The 21,578-nt window shown below is 40.6% G+C and overlaps 1 protein-coding gene across 6 annotated transcripts in view; it reads left to right on the plus strand.

Annotated features, from left to right (window-relative positions):
* The window catches only part of TOM1L1 (target of myb1 like 1 membrane trafficking protein), a 43,639-nt gene that overhangs the window by 14,341 nt on the left and 7,720 nt on the right, over positions 1 to 21,578 (plus strand). For all 6 annotated transcript variants that reach the window (XR_007911488.3, XM_017349129.4, XM_089316967.1 and 3 more), the window contains exons 8-11: positions 9,169 to 9,302; positions 16,096 to 16,156; positions 16,522 to 16,639; positions 17,925 to 18,021. Coding sequence is in view for 5 of the 6 variants with exons in the window: in XM_017349129.4 (XP_017204618.3) it covers positions 9,169 to 9,302; positions 16,096 to 16,156; positions 16,522 to 16,639; positions 17,925 to 18,021 (410 nt within the window). In the remaining variant the exon portion in view is untranslated. The remainder of the gene's footprint in view (positions 1 to 9,168; positions 9,303 to 16,095; positions 16,157 to 16,521; positions 16,640 to 17,924; positions 18,022 to 21,578) is intronic.

Genomic DNA, 21,578 nt, shown 5'->3' on the forward strand with positions numbered 1-21,578 from the left:
AACAGGTGAAACCATGAGCCCATAGTTTTTCCATACCTTGTTCTTTGTCTGGACATAATTTACGTTGCTCTTCTTTCTGCTATTTCTTCTCATTATCAATTTTAAATTTTAATATTTATTAACTTTTCAGACGGGGGAAAAATCAGTTTCTAAGTCCCTTTCTTTCCAAACAAGTTGAGAAACTCACCGTATTTTTACTTGGTTTTGTTTTACCCACATCTCATGGTGGCATAGCTTTCCTTTAACTTCTTAGATTATTAATGAGTCTTGCTCATATCTTATTTGGAAAACAAAGAAGTTTTGCAAAAGTTTCTTCAGTACTTTTTTTATATCACAGCTATATTCTGAAATTATTTTTTTTCTTCCCTAAAATATGTATATTTGCTAGTGCTAAACTTTGAGTGTTTGCATACCATAAAATGCTGTTAAAAACTATTTAAGTAGATTCAGATTTCTAGGTACAAAATTATTTTTTTCAAGTTCTTCAAAGATACGGCTCCATTATATTTTATAACCAATGGTGCTGATGAGAAGCCCGATAACTGATAGGATTCTGATTATTTTTTAGCATTTATTGATTTATTTTCATCTATTCAAAAGAGAGAGAAAGAGTAAGAGATAGGTAGAAGGAGAGAGAGAGAGAGAGAGAATGAGAGTGAGTTTGAACTTCCATCTGCTGGTTCACTCCCCAAATGCCCACACAGCTGGAGCTGAGCCAGGCTAGAGCCAGGATAGGCTGAAGGACTCCATTCAGGTCTCTCTTGTTAGTGGCAGGGACCCAGGCATGTGAGCCCTCATCTGCTACCTCCCCAGATGCTTTAGCAGAAAGTGGATCAGGAGTGGAGTATCTCCGACAGGGGATGTGGGTGCCCAAGTGGCAGCTTAACCAGCTGTGCCACAACGCCCACCCCTGATTTTTGATTCTTGCTCCTTTGTTTTTTAGTCCTTTTTCTTCTGCTGTTGCTTATACTTGTGATTTGTCTTTACCCTACATTTGTGAAGTTTCACTGGATCACTGTGTTGCATATTTGTATGTGTCCTTTCTTTATGCTATTTATCAATTGCTAACCCTTTTTCCCTATCAACCTATGTGTATTTTTAACTGTAGAAAAAAAAGAAGCTGTAAGGTTTTTTTCAAAAATTGTTTTAAAGTATTTGTTTTTAAGTAAAAATACACTGAAAAACTAGAAATTATTTCTCAAACTGTAACTCTATAAGCCTATACTGAGAAACCATTGTGAACTTAGATTTTTTTTTTTAGTTTTAAAAATTTGTATTTAACTGAAATCAAGATTTTTCTACAAATGATACCTCTTTCTACAAAGTTTAGAAGCCATCACAGAATTATGTGACATTAAACCACGTTAAGAGTGATCACACATCACAGTAAGAGTATTTTGCGCTTAAGAAACAATGTGCAGTATCTCCTTTTCAGACTTTCACCCTAGATTTCAACTGTAAACACACAGATTAGTCTTAGTCATTCATATTGATGTAGTAGATTGATGACATAAATGACTAATTTATACTGTCATAATTGCAAAATGGCAAAAGGCAATCTTTACAAATGCCTGAAAAATTGTTTTAAATAAAAGGCAGCCAGCATTGCCCTCCTTTTCTGCAAAAATGAATTTTCTTCCCCTCCTTCTTCACCCACTTTGAGGTGATATATACGTCTTCAGGAACTCCATGCCACTAGCCGCCCACTATTCACTTATATGAGGGGCTATCTCTCGTGTGTGTAGGAACAAGAAGAGGATTTAAAAGCGCAACCGGGGAACGTAAAGTTTCAGGGGAGGTGTGAGCTAATCTCTACAGGTTATTGACCTTTATGGCAATGCATTGATCAGCTGGCGTAAGGGAGGCATTGAAAGGACATACGTGGAGAGACTACATTCCAGATGGATTTCAGAAAGATCCTTTGGTGGCACTGAGATGACAAATTCTGAGGAAGCAAGACAAGACTCCAGGAAACAGTAGGCACTTGTCTTAGGATAGGTCTTCTGTGGTGTTCTGTAGGTGTAAACTGGCAACCCTGGTCAAATAAATTTGCAAAACCAATTACCGATAATTCTCTTGAAGGTTCAGGAAGTTCATTGGTATGGTAAAAACCCCAAGGTCTTTGTTTAACCTAACGTGTACAAAATTACTTGATCAAAGAATCACCATATACAGAGAAGCTGTTTAAGTAATCTACAGAACATCAGAGTAGTATGCCTTGAGAAATAAGTCAATATTTTGGGTCAGTTGCTTTTGTGTATTATTTTTAGAATATTTTAATTGAAAGCATTCTGTTGTATCATTTGGCTGAGGATTCGTGAGATTCTTAGCTTTGGGCAACTCATTATCATAATTGAATTTAGTTTCTGTGTGTATAAAATGAAGAGCCCAAATGATACTTGGTACACAAAAGTAATATGAAATATTTTCTATTTAGATAGGTGAGTGAAAGGAAAGTTAATCACTAAAGGTCACACATAGTAATCTTTGAAAAAAAAAATCCACAGTTGGAGGCTTATAGGTAGGGCTTTTGTAACCCATAATGCTAATAATTATTTTAAATTAACTTTAAAAATTAAATATCAAAGGAACAGAGTATGTGGCACATGATGTTTTTCAAAAGTGATCACACAATATTTCTAGTTCCACACAGTCTTCTCAGGCCCTTCAGAGCTCTAAAGGGTAGTGATTTGTGACTTCTCCCTCGCATTCTCATCCATCTGTGGTTAACAGTCCTGCAGTAAAAATGTACACTATACATTCCACTTAAATGTGTGAATCTAGTTTTACATTTTGTTCCATCAAGATGGAAATGTCTTTTTGTCTCATTGTGGTTGGGTGCAGATGTCTGGTTGCATTTTGTAAGGCTAATGCTAATTTGCTAGTTGCTATTTTATTGCCAGAGCTTGAGGCTGTGTGTTGTCTTGACTAGTATAGCAATTTAAGTTATAAATCAACATTAGACTACTATTCATGGCCAATTCAAGTTGAATGGTTTCTGCCATTAAATCAACTTATTTATAGTGGTTATTGAAGATGTAACTTTATTTTTCTTTCTCTACTTTTTATTAGTAACACAAAGATCTGGTATGTTATTGATAACTATTTGAAGTTTTTAAAATCTAAATAACTCCACTATAGCCATTCTAACATATTGTGGAGAAATTTTCAGAGGAGAAAAGGAGAAAGAGCCTATCTGATTTAGGGCTCTAAAAATGAAACCAGTAGACTGTGGAAAAGCAAAAATGATTCTTTAGTTTGCACTTTCTTAAAGGTTTCATCATAGGTGGCTGAACCATTCAGATCAATAAAATGAGGACCCCAGGTAATGCTCCCTCCCTGCCTGGCCGCCCTCGTGTAACTGCAGGCAGCCTTGGAGATTTCTGCACGAGCCAGTGTCGTCACTGCAGAGTGGGCAGCGACATGGGAGGCAGAATCCCAAGGGAAGAGTGTGTGCAGAGGGCAGCCTTGAGAGCAGCCACCCCTTTGGTGGAAGGAGTGGGGAGAAGTATCCAGATCTCATTCCCTTCCTTTCCTTGTCTTTTCTGCCAGCACACCCTGTTGACTGAACCCAATCAGCAGGGGACGTGAGGGCCAGCTTCTGGGGCATAGAATGGGACAGAAAGTGTGGCCAGTGGATCTGGAGGGCAAAACAAAGGTGTCCAGCACGTAGCAAAAGCCTCCACTCAAAGAGTTTCTCTGCTCTTTTTGCACCTATCCTTTGCCAGTGACCACAGTCTTGTCATACTATTCGTTAACATTAAAACCAGTCTGTGTTCTGGGAACCTCCTTTTGTTTTATCTGTGCTTACTTACTCTTGAGCAGCAGTTCAGTTTATTTGGAACCCGTTCCTTGTCTGTTTCCTTCCCTCTGAAACTCAGTCTATTTACCTGGAATCCCCTCGCGGTTCTTCCAGTCCATGTTGAACAACAAGGTTCTGAAGCCCTACTAATTTTCAAGGCCTGTTGTTCTTTGTTAGTCTCTTAGCCATACAACTGTTTTGTGTAGTAAGCTCCTTTCCCCACCAATGTGCTCCTAGTGGACGTTGGACTTCCTTAGGGGTGGACGTTGGATTTCTCTTGCTGCAGTACAGCTTGCTGATTCTGAGGCTGCATCCAGCCCAAGGAGTGTTGTGATGAGTTAAAGGTGCCTGCTCCGGCCATAGGAATGATACATTGGCAACACGTGTTTCCCATACTTGCTTTCTTGGCATTGTTTGCTTGGTTTTTTTATTTTTATTTTTTATTTTATTTTATTTTATTTTTTTGACAGGCAGAGTGGACAGTGAGAGAGAAAGACAGAGAGAAAGGTCTTCCTTTGCCGTTGGTTCACCCTCCAATGGCCGCCGCGGCCGGCGCATCGTGCTGATCCGATGGCAGGAGCCAGGAGCCAGGTGCTTTTCCTGGTCTCCCATGGGGTGCAGGGCCCAAGCACCTGGGCCATCCTCCACTGCACTCCCTGGCCACAGCAGAGAGCTGGCCTGGAAGAGGGGCAACCGGGACAGAATCCGGCGCCCCGACCGGGACTAGAACCCGGTGTGCCGGCGCCGCTAGGCGGAGGATTAGCCTAGTGAGCCGCGGCGCCGGCCCCTGTTTGCTTGGTTTTGTATCCCTTTTGCTCTTCCATGGGGAGCAGGCTTTCCCTGGTACCTCTTATGTTAGTCTTTCTTATCTTAGTTTTTGGCCAGCCCCAGAAAGACAGTGAAAGAAGAGAATGTTGTAGGAAAAGTCACGCTGCCCTGACCCCTCTCGTTGTCTTTTCCGTTCAGAAACTTTTAAGAGTGGAAGAGACTTTGGGTGGCATTGATTCCATCTTCCTTTGCAGGCGAGGCTGCAGATTCAGAAAGGGGATGGTTTGCCCTCACCGTGGCAAGTGACGAGCTGGAGTGAGAGCCTCACTCTCCTGAACTTGTGTTGTGTCCACTATACCGATTTGTTCCTCATTTTGCACCCAGGACTGAGTTTCTAGTATAAAAGGCTAACCTGTTGTCTCATCTCAGGATCTATTAGCTCTTGGTGGAGTTTGGTAGCAATGTGAAGGCATAAACAAATCTTATGCTTTGAAGTCCGTCACGGTACTTCATAAGTCCACGTGTATTTAAAACACGCTCTACACCCTGAATGAGCTCATTAAACATGTGCTGATTAGCTCAATGTTCTTTGTTGAATAATTAGTGACTTTGGACCAAAGGAATTGGTAAAGACAAAGGCACGAGGGAAATAAAATGTTGACAGTATTTAGTTGGAAAAAGAGTCAGAAGTCTAGCAAGTTAATGATCTTCTTGAGGAGTATGTTGAAAGTCGATTTATCATTCAGCCGAGGTCTGTGTAAGGAACAAAGACCTTGAGTATGCAGAGCTGAGAAATGGCCCGAGTTAGAGTGGGGGAGGCAGTTTTTATTTTTGAACAGATAAATTCTCTTTTTTTTTTTTTTTTTAATTGGATTTGAAAGGCAGAGTAACAGAGAGGGAGGGACAGAAGCAGAGGCAGAGAGACATCTTCCATCTGCTGGTTCACTTCCCAAATGGCTGCAACAGCTGGAACTGGGCCAATCCAAAGCCCAGGAGTTTGTTCTGGGTCTCCCACGTGGATGCAGGGACCCAAGCACTTGGGCCATCTTCTGCTGCTTTCCCAGTGCATCAGCAGGGAGCTGGATCAGAAGTGGAGTAGCCAGAACTGGAACCGGTGCCCATATGGGATCCTTCACTGCAAGCAGTGGCTTTATGCCCTGTGCCACTGCACTGACCCCTCTCGACCTCTTATAGTCTGGATAAGAATTCCAGGGAGAGAGGGAATATGTTCTGGCCTGATATTAGGGATATTGCCACACAGATTCTAGAGAAGGTTTCAATCCAACACATTTTTTTCTTTCTTTCTTTTTTTTTTTTTTTTTTTTTTTTTTTTTTTTTTTGACAGAGTTAGAGAGAGACAGAGAGAAAGGTCTTCCTTCTGTTGGTTCACCCCCGAAATGGCCGCTACAGCTGGCGCTGTGCTGATCCGAAGCCAGGAGCCAGGTGCTTCTTCCTGGTCTCCCATGTGGGTGCAGGGCCCAAGCACTTGGCCCATCCTCCACTGCCCTCCCGGGCCACAGCAGAGAGCTGGACTGGAAGAAGAGCAACCAGAACAGAACCGGCGCCCCAACTGGGACAAGAACCCAGGGTGCCAGAGCCGCAGGCAGAGGATTAGCCTAGTGAGCCACGGCGCTGGCAATCCAACACATTTCTTCCTGGTTTTACTTTCTCAAGGAAGATCTTGAAGCATTTTCCTTTTTCTTTTCATTGTTTTGCTCTGTGTTTGTGAACATTGGATGAACATGGTTGGAGTTGCAAATGCAGAGGAGTGTCCTTCCTTAATTTCTGAGTGCTTTGTGGAAGAATAGGAGCCATCTCACTGTAGGAAGTGGAAGCTTTTATTGACCTTTTTTTTTTGTTTTGCCTGGTGTCTGTTAAATTTAATATACAATTCCCTTTAACTTAGAAGCTTTCCTTGGCTTGACTGTGTTATGAAAGCAGGCGATTGCAGGGGCTCTGTGATGGACACGTGCACCAGCAGCTGTTATTCTGTGTTTTGACTTGTTCCCTAAATCCACAGCCCTGCATGTGCTTGTAATGGGGAACTCTGACCCATTCTTTTTGTCCATGGTGCTTGATCTGTGCTGTTTCCAGGTGGCATAGCCTTCCTCCGAGACAGACATCAATTGTAAAGATCAGAGTGGGCTGGCTTTTGAAGAGGCTTTTCACATTCTGCTCTGCAAACCTGCTGAGAGATGAAGGCTTCCTTTGATGTTTTCATTCCATCTGTCTGTTGAAAGGGCAAGAGGCGGGTCTTCATGGGACCCGGGGCTATTGATGCTGGCTGCAAATTCATTTCAAATTCATTTCTACATTTCTGTGCAGGCATCTAATAGCCACTGTATTTCCTTGATCTTGACCTTGCTGTAGCAGGGTTGCTGGTGAGCAACAAGAGAAACAATTTCTGTGCAGTCTCTAAAGCAAGAACAAAGGGAAAGTTACGGTTCATCAGGGTGTTACATTAAATGCCATTAGTTCTTTCTTCTGCATGATTTTGGGTCCGGGTTAATAATGCAGATATTGGAAGATAAAGAAAGCTATCTAATGAACTTCTAGTGACAGCTACTCAGCATCCATTATACATTTATTAACTACCCACTGTATACCAGACCCCATGGGGTTTAATTACACCATTTCCTGTAGCCCTACAAAATAGTTGTTAACCTTGTGTTATAGATGAAACAAAGCAAAACCTAAGGTTAAATTTTAGCCTTATTTCTTTAAATCCCATATGGAATGTGTAAGGGGAGATGCCTATGGTTACTGAGTCCAAAGTCATTTCTCTTTGCATTATATCTGGGTCCTTAAGTGAGCAAAATCTAGCCTGCCACCTGCCTTTGTTTTAATAGAACTTGGCCACACCTATTCATGTACATATTTCCTAGGGTTGCTTTCAGGCTGAGATAACAGAATTGAGTGGCTGCAAGGTAGACTAGATGACACACAGAAAAGAAAATATTTGATATCTAGAGCAGTAAGAAACACTTCTGTACCTCTGCACTATGCATTGCTGGGAGTGGCCATATCATTAGCACATAGGACAGCTTTTCTGGCTGCACATTTCAAGTAGAAAAGCCCAAAGTCTGCCATCTATTTGTCTGCCTCACCTTTTTATTTATTTGAAAGAGTTTCAGAGAGGTAGAGGTAGAGCCAGAGAGAGAGAGAGAGAGAGAGAGAGGTCTTCCATCTGCTAATTCACTCCCCAAATGGCCACAATGGCCAGAGCTGAGCTGATCCAAAGCCAGGAGCCCAAGAGCTTCCTTCGGGTCTCCCACATCAGTGCAGAGGCCTAAGCACTTGGGCCATCTTCTACTGCTTTCCCAGGCCATAGCAGAGAGCTGGATCAGAAGTGGAGCAGCTGGGATTCAATCCAGCACCCATATGGGATGCTGGCACTGCAGGCCGGGGTTTAACCCACTGTGCCACAGTGCCGGCCACCACCTTTTTAACTTCTAAATATTTATGTTATAATTTTGTGGAGATATGGGCTTTTACCTCTGAGTCTAAATGCTGGCTCATGATAGTGTGATTTATTTACTTAGTGATTTTCTGCTGTGACTATTGTAATAGATTGAGATTCTAAATGGCTGCATGAAGCATAAATTTTTCAGCAAGCATTTCTTAAGGAGAAAAAGTCAGATAACATAATTGTGTGTTTAAGAAAGCTTGTTCCTTTCCTTTTGAAAGGAGAAATGTCCCTTTGTTTTTGACTGATGTCAATATCCTATTACTCCTATTATAGGGAAAATTTCTAGCCAAGATGGCATTGAGGCGGTATTAACAAAAGTTTTAGAGGCTTGCTAGTTGTAAGGCAGTGATTTTTCAAATGTCAGTATACATAAGAAACAGTTTTGGGTGTTTTCCAAAAATAAATGTAGATTCTGGGCCTCTCAGCCCCAAAGATTCTGAATTAGTTAATTTGCTATATATATTCCTGATGCTTACGAGAAAAAGCCAGTTTGAGGGGGTAGAGTCATGTTCACTGACTATATAGGATTCTGTATAATCCAAATAAGGGTATTGTCCATGACTAATTTTTAAAACCTAGTCCAGTGTACCTTGGAATAGCACATAACTGTAAACTTTAAAATTTTAAGTACAACATAACAGGAACTAAAATTGTGCCCCTGTAAATATATTTTAACAAATTCTTCCAATACCACTAAAACTGACAATAACGTTTTATGTTTATGCTTTATAGACATCCTCGTTACACAGATCTCATTGGATTTTTATGGCAACCCTTAAGGTAGACATGGAAAGTATTATAATTTTCATTTTTCAATGAGAAAACAGATTTAGAAAACAAGTGATGATTTTCCCCCAACACAACATGCAGTACCTCTGGTTTCTAGTTCAGTGTTACTTACCATGTACCATATGGTCTTCATGATGCCTATTTTGATTTTTAGAGGAAAATATCACTGTGTATTTTATGTGCTGATGGTAGGAAGTATGAGATGCTCGTAGTTACATGTTCGTACTGTGGTAACCTCCCATAAGAGACTTGGAGTGGCAGTGATCCCAGGTGTGTGGAGATGGATGTGTCAGGTGTCTGTAAAGCATGGAAGAAGAAACCTCTCTCCCTTCTTTGACAGAAACTTTATAAGACAAGTCGGGAGATGCATAAGAGAATCATGGATCTACTTGTGGTGGTGGAAAATGAAGATGTAACTATTGAGCTAATTCAAGTAAATGAGGATTTGAATAATGCCATCCTTGGATATGAGAGGTGAGAAGGTGATGTACCCTCTTTGACCCTCTTCTAAATTTAATTTTACCACCAGTTACTAAGCATTCTTACCAGGATGCCTACAAAGGAACACTTTTTCCAGCTCTTTTCTCAAGGGAGTGGTATCAGCCTTTTGAATGGGACAATTTTCCCTTGTGTGGTTGCTACTCACAAATTGCCAGAGGTATTTCTCCCAGGTAAGGTCACATTTCTAAGACTCATTTATTTATTTTAAAGAGTTACAGAGAGATAAGGAAATAGAGAGAGAGAGATATCTTCCATTTGCTAGTTCACTCCCCAGATGACCACAACAACCAGGGCTGGACCAGGCCTAAATCAGAAGCCAGGCACCTCATCTGGGTCTCTGAGCTTTCCCAGGTCATTAACAGGGAACTGGATCAGAAGTAGAGCAGCTGGGACACAGACCAGTGGTGAAGGCCTTACCCCCTACACCACAACACTGGTACCAAGGTCACATTTCTTATAGGCACTGTTTCTGTTGAGAATTACTGGGAATGTTTAATTGCACAGTGGCTGTATTTCTAACCAACTGATGAAGAATGAGAACATTTGAACAAAAGTGAAACAAATGAACAGACCTAGATGCAAATCTGATGATTTTGGATAAGTTACATAAATTTTTTTTAACACTTAGGGTTTTTTTTTTTCCCTAAGAAAATCACACCTATTTGAAGATGTTGGTTTTTCAGATTGGTTTGTTTGCTTGCTTTTTTAGAATTAAAAAAGGTAATGTACAGAAATATCCAAAGTAAGCAACAGGGATATTAATGGGAAAATGGAAGGACAAATCATTGCTTATCGATAATAACCTTGAATGTAAGTGGCCTAAATTATCCAATTAAAAGATACAGATTGGCTGAATGGATTAAAAAACAAGACCCATCTATTTGCTGCCTGCAGGAAACACACCTCACCAATAAAGATACAGACTGAAAGTAAAAGGATGGAAAAATATATTTTATGCTAATGAAAAGCAAAAAAAGAGCACAGGTAGCTTTCTTAATATCAGACAAAATAGACTTTAACTCAAAAACTGGTAAAAAAGACAAAGAAGGACATTATGTAATGATGAAGGGATCAATTCAACAGGAAGGGTGCCTGGCTATTGAACACAAGTGATAATGGATCTAAAGAGAGACATAGACTTCAATACAATAATAATGGAGAAATTCTAAACCATACTTTTCATAAATGGACAGATCAGCTACACAAAAATCAACAAAGAAACAACAGAGCTCATCTATACTCTGGACCAAATGGACTTAATTGATATCTACAAAACATTTTATCCCACAGCTACAGAATACACATTATTTTCATCAGTGCGTGGAACTTTTTCTAGAATAAACCATATGCTACACCATAAAGTAAGTCTCAACATATTTTTTAAAAAATGAAATAAGGTGTATATTCTTGGACCACAGTGGAATGAAGCTGGAAGTTAACAGCTTAAGAAGCTCGGGGAGACTGAGCAAGATGTTCCTGAATGAACAGTGGGTCACAGAAGAAATCTAAAGGAAAATCAAATTCCTGAAAATGAATGAAGATGACAGTACAACATATCAAAACATGAGATATAGTGAAAGCAGTGTTAAGAGGGAAGTTTATAGCAATTAGTGCTTGCATCAAGAAACTGGAAAGGCATCAGATAAATGATTAACAATTCATCTCAAGCACCTGGAAGAACAAGAACAAACCTAACCCAAAATTAGTAACAAGAAAGAAATAATTCAAATGAGAGAAGTAATAACCAAATTGAAATAGCAAAGATAAAAAAGATCAGTGAAATGAAGATCTGCTTTTTTTTTTTCTTTTTTTGACAGGCAGAGTGGACAGTGAGAGAGAGAGACAGAGAGAAAGGTCTTCCTTTGCCGTTGGTTCACCCTCCAATGGCCGCCGCGGCTGGCGCACTGCGGCCGGCGCACCGCGCTGATCCGATGGCAGGAGCCAGGAGCCAGGTGCTTTTCCTGGTCTCCCATGGGGTGCAGGGCCCAAGCACCTGGGCCATCCTCCACTGCACTCCCTGGCCACAGCAGAGAGCTGGCCTGGAAGAGGGGCAACCGGGACAGAATCCGGCGCCCCGACCGGGACTAGAACCCGGTGTGCCGGCGCCGCTAGGCGGAGGATTAGCCTAGTGAGCCGCAGCGCCGGCCAGATCTGCTTTTTAAAAAACAGAATTGCTACACCATTGGCCCAACTAACCAAAAAAAAGGACCCAAATTAATAAAATCAGAGATGATAAAAAGAGATGTTACAATGGATACCACAGAAATAAAAGAATCATCAAGAATCACTACAAACAGCTATATGCCAGCAAATTGGAAAATCTACAAGAAATAACTAGATTTCTGGACATATGCAGTCTATTAAAATTGAGTCATGAAGACATAGAAAACCTAAATAGACCAATAACCAAATGTAAATTCCATCAGTAGTAAAGACCTTCTCAACAAAGAAAAGCTCAGAACCAAATGGCTTCACGGCTGAATTCTACCAAATCTTTAAAGAACTAATTCCAATGTTTATTACAGCTCAGTTCATAATTGCTAAGATAGAGAATCAACCCAAATGCCCATCAACTGATGAATAGATAAAGAAAATGTGATAGATACACAATACGGAATACTACTCAGCCACAAAATGAAACCCTGTCTTTTGCAACAAAGTGTATACAACTGAAACCATTATGCTTAGTGAAATAAGCCAGTCCCCAAAAGACATGTTTTGTTTGTTTTTCCTGATTTGACATGTTATCCCTGATTTGTGGTAATTAGTATACAGAGCACAACAAAATGTATATGAGTGAAATTGACATTTTGAGATATGATTATTGTTTAAAGCCCTTGTCTATACTCTTGAGGTACAGTGGTTTTTCTACTTACTACTTGTTGAATTCTTTATTTGGTAGAGGGTTAAGGGTCCAGCATTTTGGCATAGTAGGTAAAGCCACTACCTGCAATGCTGGCATCCCAAATGGGCAGCACTTCTTGTCCCGGGTGCTCTACTTTCAATCCAGTTCCCTATTAATGTGCCTGGGAAAGCAGTGGAAGATGACCCAAGTACTTGGGCCCCTGCCACCCATGTGGGACACCAGGAAAAAACTGGTTCCTGGCTTCAGTCTGGCCCAGCCCTGGCTGTTGTGGCTATCTAGGGAGTGAACCAAGGAATGGAAGGTATCTCTCGCTCGCTCGCTCGCTCTCACTCGCTCGCTCTCCTTCTTGCTCTAGCTCTGCTTTTAAGTAAATAAAATAAATTTTCAAAAAAGTATACCATTGTAAAATTAAAAGAAAAAATAGGAAGGAGGAGGGAGAATAGGGTGAGAAAAGTCATTATGCTCATAAATCTGTATATATGAAATTTGTTCACCTTACATAAATAAAAAATAATAAAACAAAAATAAAAATGTTTTAAAGGACAAAAACAATGAGTGTCAATTTACTGGCATTCTACCAATATTTCATTAATCCATTTAATTTATTGACTTGTTTTTATCTATTCATTATGAATGAAACAGGAGAATCATTGAAATGAAGTCAGTGGCTATTCAATGGTAGTTTGTTTTCTTCCCTGTATTATATTTACTGCCTATTAGGGATATCTGCCGCTCATCGGAAACGATGACAAGGCATTGACTGATGGCGTGAGCCCAGTGGCCAGAAACCACCAAATGAACTCACAGCCCTTGCCCTTTGTTTTCTGTGATATATATCTTTGTAAGCAGAAAGATATCCAAGGAAAATTCCCACATGATTTTCAGTTCAGTGCTGCCTTCTGGTTTTCATTTTGGAGAATTCTGTTGAAAACCGTAAGACCGCTGCCTCAAGGCTTCCCCTGAGGGGGAATATGTACTTATGTGGCCTAACTCTCAGAGCATTGGATGACCTCTGTGAACAGCTCACTCTGATTCAGCTTGGAGCATGTGTACCAAAGTGACAGCAGGAAATCACGTGATTCAAATGCTCACGTCTAGAATTCAGAGACAAAGTCTTGCTTCTAGAGAAGGTGCTAGTCTGATGTTTCAGTCTTCTGTGATTGTTATGGCAAATGACTGCAAACCTAGTGGCTTAAAACAACACAAATTTATTATTACAAGATGATAAATTACTAAGTTTCATGAATCAGGAGTCAGGGTAACACTGGCCTAAATTCGAGTACCCATAGTGCTTGTGGGGAGCAAACCGGACTAGACTGTTACTGGAATTAAGACTTATTCTATGCATCTGCTCTCCCACAATATGGCGCTGGGAGAGAAGTAAACAGCTTCCGCACAGCTGCCTCCAGTTCAACTAATAAACTGTAGGACTTGCTCCTGATTGGAGGAGAGCAGCGTACTCGGCGCGTGGGCAGCCGAGTTGGGATTGGCGGAGGAGGACTATAAAGGAGGAGAGAGACGGCATGCACCGGGAACATCTATGGGGAACATCTAAGGGAACCCGTGCAGCCCCCGAGAGAGCCGGCCGGCGGTGTGCCGCTCCCCTGCGGAAGTGGGGAATGCGGCCAGGGGGAACTGCCCTTCCACGGAGGTGGAAGGGTCAGTAGCCAACCCGGGAAGAACCAGCTGCAAACCCGGGGAGGGCCGAGCAGACGAAAGAACAGCGCAGGGTCCTGTGTCGTTCCTCCATGAAGAGGGGGAGCGACAGTGCTGAATCTTTTGGGGCCTCTGGTGGAGAATTTACCCTTTTAACATTTACATTTCCAGAGACTGCCTATTTTCCTTGGCTCCTGTCCCCTGTCTTCCATCTTCAAAGCCAGCAATGTCTGTAGTAGTCCTTTATCCACTGTATCACTCTTGCTTCTCCCTCTGCTTCTCTCTTCTGTATTTAAGGATATTTTTGACTACATTGGGCTGATCTGTACAGTCTAAGATAATCTCCCACTCAAATTCAGCACACTAGCCAACTTCACTTTGTTTACAACATTTAGTTCCCCCTTTCCCATGTACCCTGACGCATGCACTGGCTCTGCCCACTAGAATGTGAAGGGGTCATTTTTCTGCCTATCAGAGTCTGCCCTCTGGCCCCAAAAGATTCACATGCATCCCACTTGCAAAACACGTTCCCCTATTCCGTCATCCCCGGAAGTTTTCACTCATCTTATCAAGGAAGTAGTGCAAATAAGAAAGTTGAAGTTTGGTAATTCTAGGCTTTATCTGGGAATGCTGTTCATACCCAGCACATAACTGATTGACATGCAAGAAGTCAATGCTATAAGTAGTTGGAATTTCAGAACATGTGTTTTGTGATAATCCTTAAGCCTGATGCATGTTCAGATTCAGTATAAGCATTTAGACTTTAGGGTTTAAGCTTATGGTGTCAATATGTCGTAATAGTAATACTTGCAATAGATTTCTGAAGGCAACTCAATTTTCAAAGCATTCCCACATTCATCTGTTTTATCCAGTAATATACTGTCCAATAATAGTTCATTATCTGTCTATAGTTACCCCTAAAAATAACTTCCTAAGGAAATGATTCCAGTGTTATTCCTTTTTAGCAGATAGAGAGCTGAGTTCGGGAAGTCATACCCCTGGTTATGTAGCTAATAGGTAGTAATGCTGACCTTGAACTTCTGTCTTAGACTTCACTAGTGTTTTACATCTATACTGTTTGTTTAACAGTTCCTCTTTTACCTCAGCGGTTAAGTGACGAAAAAAAGAGTAAAAGATCAATATTCTGAAGGTATCAGAGTCTAGAAGAATGAAGAAAACAGGCTGGCTTTGTAGCATAGCAGATTAAGCCACCACCTGTAGCACCAGCATCCCATATAGGCGCTGGTTCGTGTCCTGGCTACTCCATTTCTGATCCAGCTCCCTGCTAATGTGCCTAGAAAAGCAATGGAAGATGGCCCAAGTGCTTGGACCCCTACCACTCATGTGTTAGATCAGGAAGAAGCTCCTGGATCTCTCTCTTTCCCACTCTCTCTATAACTCCGCCTTTCAAATAAAATAAAACTTAAAAAAATAAGAATGAGGATAAACAATAAAAATATTGTATTTTAATTTTTATGGAAAATTATGATGGCAAAGTCAAAAACAACTGAAGTAACTGGTTGAAGTTGTTATAGATTCATGAGGTAAATATTAAAATTATACTTCTCATTAAGTAGAAAAGTGCAACATAATGATATCAGGATACAGAATTATGTAAAGCTTACTTTCAACTAAGTTTTAAAATAGATTCATTTATAGAAGAAACACTGGGGCTGGCACTGTGGTGCAATAGGTTAATCCTCTGCCTACAGCCCCGACATCCCATATGGGCACCGGTTCTAGTCCTGGCTGCTCCTCTTCCAGTCCAGCTCTCTGCTATGGCCTGGGAAAGCAGTAGAAGATGGCCCAAGTGCATGGGCCCCTGCACCTACATGGGAGACCCGGAAGAAGCTCCTGACTCTTGGCTTCAGATCAGCTCAGGCTGTTGTGTCCATTTGGGGAGTGAACCAGTGGATGGAAAACCTCTCTCTCTCTTTCTGTTTTGCCCTCTCACTGTCTGTAACTCTACCTCTCAAATAAATAAAATCTTAAAAAAAAGAAAAAAAATTATATCTTAATAGTGTTAATTTCTGGGTGATGGGATTATTTTTCAAAAATATTTTTAGTTTTCTATAAGAGTATTAACACTCAAAATTGGGAGAAAATTATTAGAAGTATTTTACTGAGAATTAAATGATAGGCTAATTATTTCATTCTTAAATATTTGCATACTAATAATTGCTAAATTTTGTGGCATTTTCATATCTTTGTATTTAAATACTTTTATTTTGCTAATGCCAACAGGTTTACTCGAAATCAGCAAAGGATTTTAGAGCAAAATAGAAACCAGGAGGAAGCCACCAATGTAAGTGATTAGAAATGTTATAAATGTTCATATCACATATGTAAGAAGCAAGGCTAGCCTAAAACAGTTTTCAACAGAGAAATGCAGTGGCACTTCGATGTGATTTTGGTGGTAAAGAGTATCTGCTGTAAAAACTCAATGTTACTAAGTTTTTGTTCAGAGGTCATAAGATTCCTGAGTATGGAAGCCAAGTAGGTAGTGAGATGAGGTTTAGTTTATTATTGACTGTTGAATGAAGACTGCTTCCTCAGAATGCATCCTAGTAACAGTCTTCCTGTCTACAATTAAAGGCCATAGTGAAAAAGCCTCTATCAACCACCTGACATGTGTTCTCCAAGTTCTGTTTTTGTTGGCTCTGTTTGCAGGCTACCAGTGAGCCTTCCGCTCCATCTTGTGATCTCCTGGACCTCAGTCCCAGTCCCCCGATGCCTGGGGCCCCTCTGGGAGAACTCAACACCGTGAACGCTCAGCTTTCAGACTTAAGTAAATAAGCACTTGGGCCTTTTCAGACCAGCAGAAGAACTTGATGTGAAGCATTTCTCCTTGGTCTCATGATTAAATGCCGTCTGAGAAGGACTGAAGTCAGTTTGACCAGAGTACTATAACAGGAGATGTAATTACTTGTTAGCATATGGTTGGGTTGAAGCAGGTGCAGGGATGGGACATTTCTGGGATAGCAGGTCCTTGGAGCTCATCCTACTGGCTTAGAGCCTCAGGAATTCAGCTGGCTTGCTTTGTTGAGCTTGGTGGCCAGTACTCTTAAGTCTACTCTGAACTCATGCACTTTTATCATTGTTTTTTTCTACTGTGCCATGGCATCAGGTAAGGAAATCTTTGATGCAGGTGAACACATTGAGGATTTTAAAGGCATGATCGATGTGCGGGTGAAATGTAAGATGGAAAAATGCCAGCTTTAGAGCTAATGAAGTTCCAGTTGACGTCTTCTGAGCCCCCTAACCTCTGAGACTTTCTTACCTTATAAAAGGGGAACCATGGTTGTTGTAGAGTTTCTATGAAAGTAAATGAAGTAGTTAAAAATGCATTGCAGGTTAGGCATCACCTATATTATCTAACTTACTGGTTACCTTCTACTATCCTTATTCCTAAGAACAATTAGCAAATTACAAAACGAGGATAGAGGATAGTAGAAAATGGTGAGATCCAGCAGTTTAACAAAATTGAAAATAGTTTGCTTTTCTCTCATCATCTCTTGTTATCTGCTGTTTCCAGAGTAAAATACGACCCTGCACTAGAGATTTTCTGATGGCCAGGTTCCCTAGTTCTAAAATACTGCCTAGTTGCTTATGTGGGCCAGTGGTGTGGGTAGAATCACTTACATTATAGTTTCCTTAGGTGTTAGGAGTTTTCAGAGGGAAGAAATAGCATTCCCATAGCTGTGTTTCATTTCAGATTATGGGACATTAATAGCTTTTAGGTGAGGACAGAACCCTGTCTGTACCATAAATTTTTACCCTTGTGCTGGGCAGGACAAGGCATGTTAAATCCTTCCCACTGTGGATCAGCTTGGAATTTCAGAAAACCCAAAACAATGCTGTTTATCAGGAAATGTCTTTTACTTTCTCCCTAACTGCTACAAATGATACTTTTCAATTTCCTTTAGAGGAAATCTCATGATTTTATGGTGACAGAAATATTTACATTCATGTCTTTAAATTTGGCTTTTTGTTTGCCTTTTGTTGTTGAAAATCCAGCCTAACAGCTGACTGAACAGTGTTTGAAATCCAAGCAAGTCCATTTTATGTTCTAGGTCTCAACTTTGTAAATCCTGCTGTAACAAACAACTTGAAACCCAGTTTTCATCCAGAGGTGAATTTGTCAGCCTTTGAAAATACAGAAATGCCCATGTAAGTATGTCAGTAGCATGCAGAACTCATACTATGATGTTCTATTTCTTATATCTAAGAATATATGAGAGAATAAAGTAGAGACTTAAGAATCAGACAGATCTGAGTTAGAATTTCAGCTCTCCTCCCAACTTGCCTCATGGCCTAGGGTAAGGTACTTAGCCACATTAAATCTCCATTTTTTTCTTCTAAGAATGCTTCCAAGGATTCTTTCAGTCTCAGGAGGTACTGTCTATAGAATGCCTAATAGAACCCTTAGTACATAACAAACTCAATACATTATATGTTATTTTCTTTAACGGGGAGTAGGGAAATAGGAGAACTACAATGGCAAAGGAAGAAGGAAAATGGGGTTCATAATTCTTGAGAAGTAGCCACACCAGTTACAATAGCATTTGCTTAGTACTTTACTTAGATATTTTTGCTTATTTTAGGTAATCTTAGCAAAAGTTCTTGGGTCGATGCTGTTATGATTCCTATTGTACAAGAGAAAAGACTGGACCTTATGGGAACAGAGCTTGCCCAAGATCATGTAGCCAGTGAGTAGCAAGTCTGAACTGAGAATTCACCAAAGAAAGAAATATTAATGACCCATTAACATATCCCATGATGATCAACAGTATAGCAAGAGAAACTTAAATGAAGCCGCAAGACTTGTGTGTGTGTGCTAACTTCTCATATTGGCAACAGTCTGATTGTTTGATAACATTCTTTGATAAGACAGATTCTGTTGCAAAATTATACCAGTCTTAAGAGGGACAAGTGGCAGCATCTTTTAAAATTATAAAATTATTGGGGCTGGTGCTGTGGCACAGCAGGTTAAAGCCATGACCTGGAGTGCCAGCATCCCGTGTGGGCCGGTTCAAGATCCGGTGGCTCCACTTCCCATCCAGCTCTTTGATAATGGCCTGGGAAAGCAGTGGAAGATGGCCCAAGTCCTTGGGTCTCCATGTGAGAGACCCAGAAGAAGCTCCTGGCACCTGGCTTTGTATCATGCCAGCTCCCACTGTTGCATCCATTTGGGGAGTGAACCAGAGGATGGACTATGTCTCTGTGTCTCTATCTCTCTGTAACTCTGCCTTTCAAATTAATAAAATAAACCTTTAAAAAAATTATGAAATCATTGACCATTAAACTTGAAACTTTATTTCTAGGAATTTATGCAGCATTTGTACAAAATTAAGTGTATAATTTTTTTTAAATTGTTTCTATTTTATTTATTTGAGAGATAGAATTACAGTTAGAGAAAGGGAGAAACAGAGAGAAAGGTCTACCTGATCCAAAGCAGGGCACCAGGAGCCTCTTCCATGTCTCCCAAACATGCAGGGGCCCAAAGATTTGGGCTGTCTTCTACTGCTTACCGAGGCCATTAGCAGAGCTGAATCAGAAGAGCAGCCAGGACACAAACCGGCACTCGTATGGCATGCCATTGCCACGGGCAGAAGCTTAGCATACTATGCCACAGTGCTGGCCCCTGTATAATTTTTTAAGCCATTTTAAGCAATAGCAAGTGGGTAGAAACAACCCAAGTATCCATCAGTTGAGGCCTGATTAAATAAATATCCGTACAATGTATTAGTGCACATTTGAGGGGCAAGTAGACTTTTTATGTGAGGGACAGTCAATAATATGTTTATTGTTGAATGGGAAAGAAAGGTACACAGCAGTGTGTGTATACTGTATTGCATTTATATAATAAAATGGAAAACAAAAATATATATTAACATTTGCCTCTATTCACATACAGAAGTACAAGAAGGATACAGAAGGAACTAAAAAGAAGCATGGTTATAACTAAGTTCAGCGAAGGCAGACTAGAGTAAATGTAGGGAAAAATAAAAGGTGGATTTGCCTGTGGTAAAGCTCATACTGTCTTTTTCTTCTTGTAAATTATGTGTTTTATGGTATCAGCTATATATTGCCATGATTCAGATATCAAAACTATGAAAAGGTGTATACAGACAGTCCTTATCTCATCCTCTCTTGATACTTCCCTCTCCTTCTGTAAATACTTTCTGTGTTTACAAGGCGGGGAGGGGAGAATGAGAAAGAAGATTCAAAGTGAGAAGTAAAAAGAGCAAAAAATAAATAAAAGCCAAACCACTGTGTAATGGAATTCCGAAGAGGAGAAAGGAAAGGTTCCTATGTTTGGAAATGAGAGGGTGTGATTGGCTATCTGAGGAAACATTAAATCATTGAATCGTTACCTGGGATTGATTACCAGTCTTGACCACGCCCAGTAGAAGTAAATATTCAGTGAAGGCAGATTCTAGGGACATTGTTTCATAAGGAATGTAGGTCAAAGGAGCTGTCTCTGTTTTCCTGTTATCCTGCTCATCTTGTTGGGTAATATGAGAAAGAATGAGTAATGTGGACTAATTTGCATTACAACAAATGTCTCTCTTAGAAATCTAATTCTAGATAATAGCTGTTTATTTTCATCTGTAATCCAGTAAATCTCATTCTTTAATGTGCATAAAATCACTTGGTGGATTGTTTAAAAGTCTCTTAGTTCTCCTTCATGTGAGAATTTCTTCTTTGTTCCTAAGGAATATTTCCACTGAATGTGGAATTCTGGGTCCCAGTTCTTTCCTTTCCCACAGTTCTACAATAACAGGCTGTTCTACTCTCTTCTGACCCATGTGGTTCCTAATGAGTCTCTACACTGGCTTTAGTTGCTAATGTCCACAGATCCTGTGCTGTGTTCTCTGGCTGCTTTAAAGGATTTTTCCTTTTTCCTTTTTTTTTTTTTTTTTTTTTTTTTTTTACCATAGGATCTGGGCCTGGATTTATTTAGTTTATTCCTTCTGGGATTGGCTGAGATCATTAGTTTCCTGTGGATTCCATAACGAACAAACTGAGAGGTTCAAAGCCACGGAAGTTTATTTTTCCGCAGGTCTGGGATTTAGCAGACACACATGACTCAGGGGAGAATATCGTCCCTGCCTCTTCCAGATGCAGGAGACTGATGGGTTTTCCTTGGCTTCCTTGGCTTAGCCACATCATTCCAACTTCTACCTCCACCTTCGCCTGGCCTTCTCCTCTGTGTGCCTCAAATCCCCTTCTGCTATTGTCTTTCGAGTCCATTTGTTATTGGATTGGGGCTAACCAGATAATGCAGAAAGATGACCTTTTGTTAAGATTCTTAGTTATATCTCAAAGACCCTTTTCCAAAGCTGCTGCCATCCACAGGTTCTGGGAGTAAGCACATGGACATATCTTTCTGGGGGTTGGGTGGGGTGCGGAACACCATTTAACATACTACAAGGAATTTCTTGAATATTTGTGTTTATGTTTTTCTACAAACTTGTGACCTTTTCCGCCTTTATTTCTGTAGATGTGTTTTTCTTCAGCACTACACTTTTTTGCTGTCCCTCAAATAGTTTCTCCTCACATTCATTCCAGCTTTTATGACTGGTTGGAGAGACAGGGTCAAGTGTGTCTACTCCACGTTATGCAAACCAGAACCCTTGCGGCTTCCTTCTCAATGACCTCTTCTCTGCACGGCTTCCCGTGGAAACAAGGAGGTGATAGCTACGCTGATGGAAAGACTGAAA

Source organism: Oryctolagus cuniculus, chromosome 17 (assembly GCF_051225735.1).
Source record: "Oryctolagus cuniculus isolate XC-2025 breed Fujian yellow rabbit chromosome 17, ASM5122573v1, whole genome shotgun sequence".
In the NCBI taxonomy this organism is placed as follows: Eukaryota; Metazoa; Chordata; class Mammalia; order Lagomorpha; family Leporidae; genus Oryctolagus; species Oryctolagus cuniculus.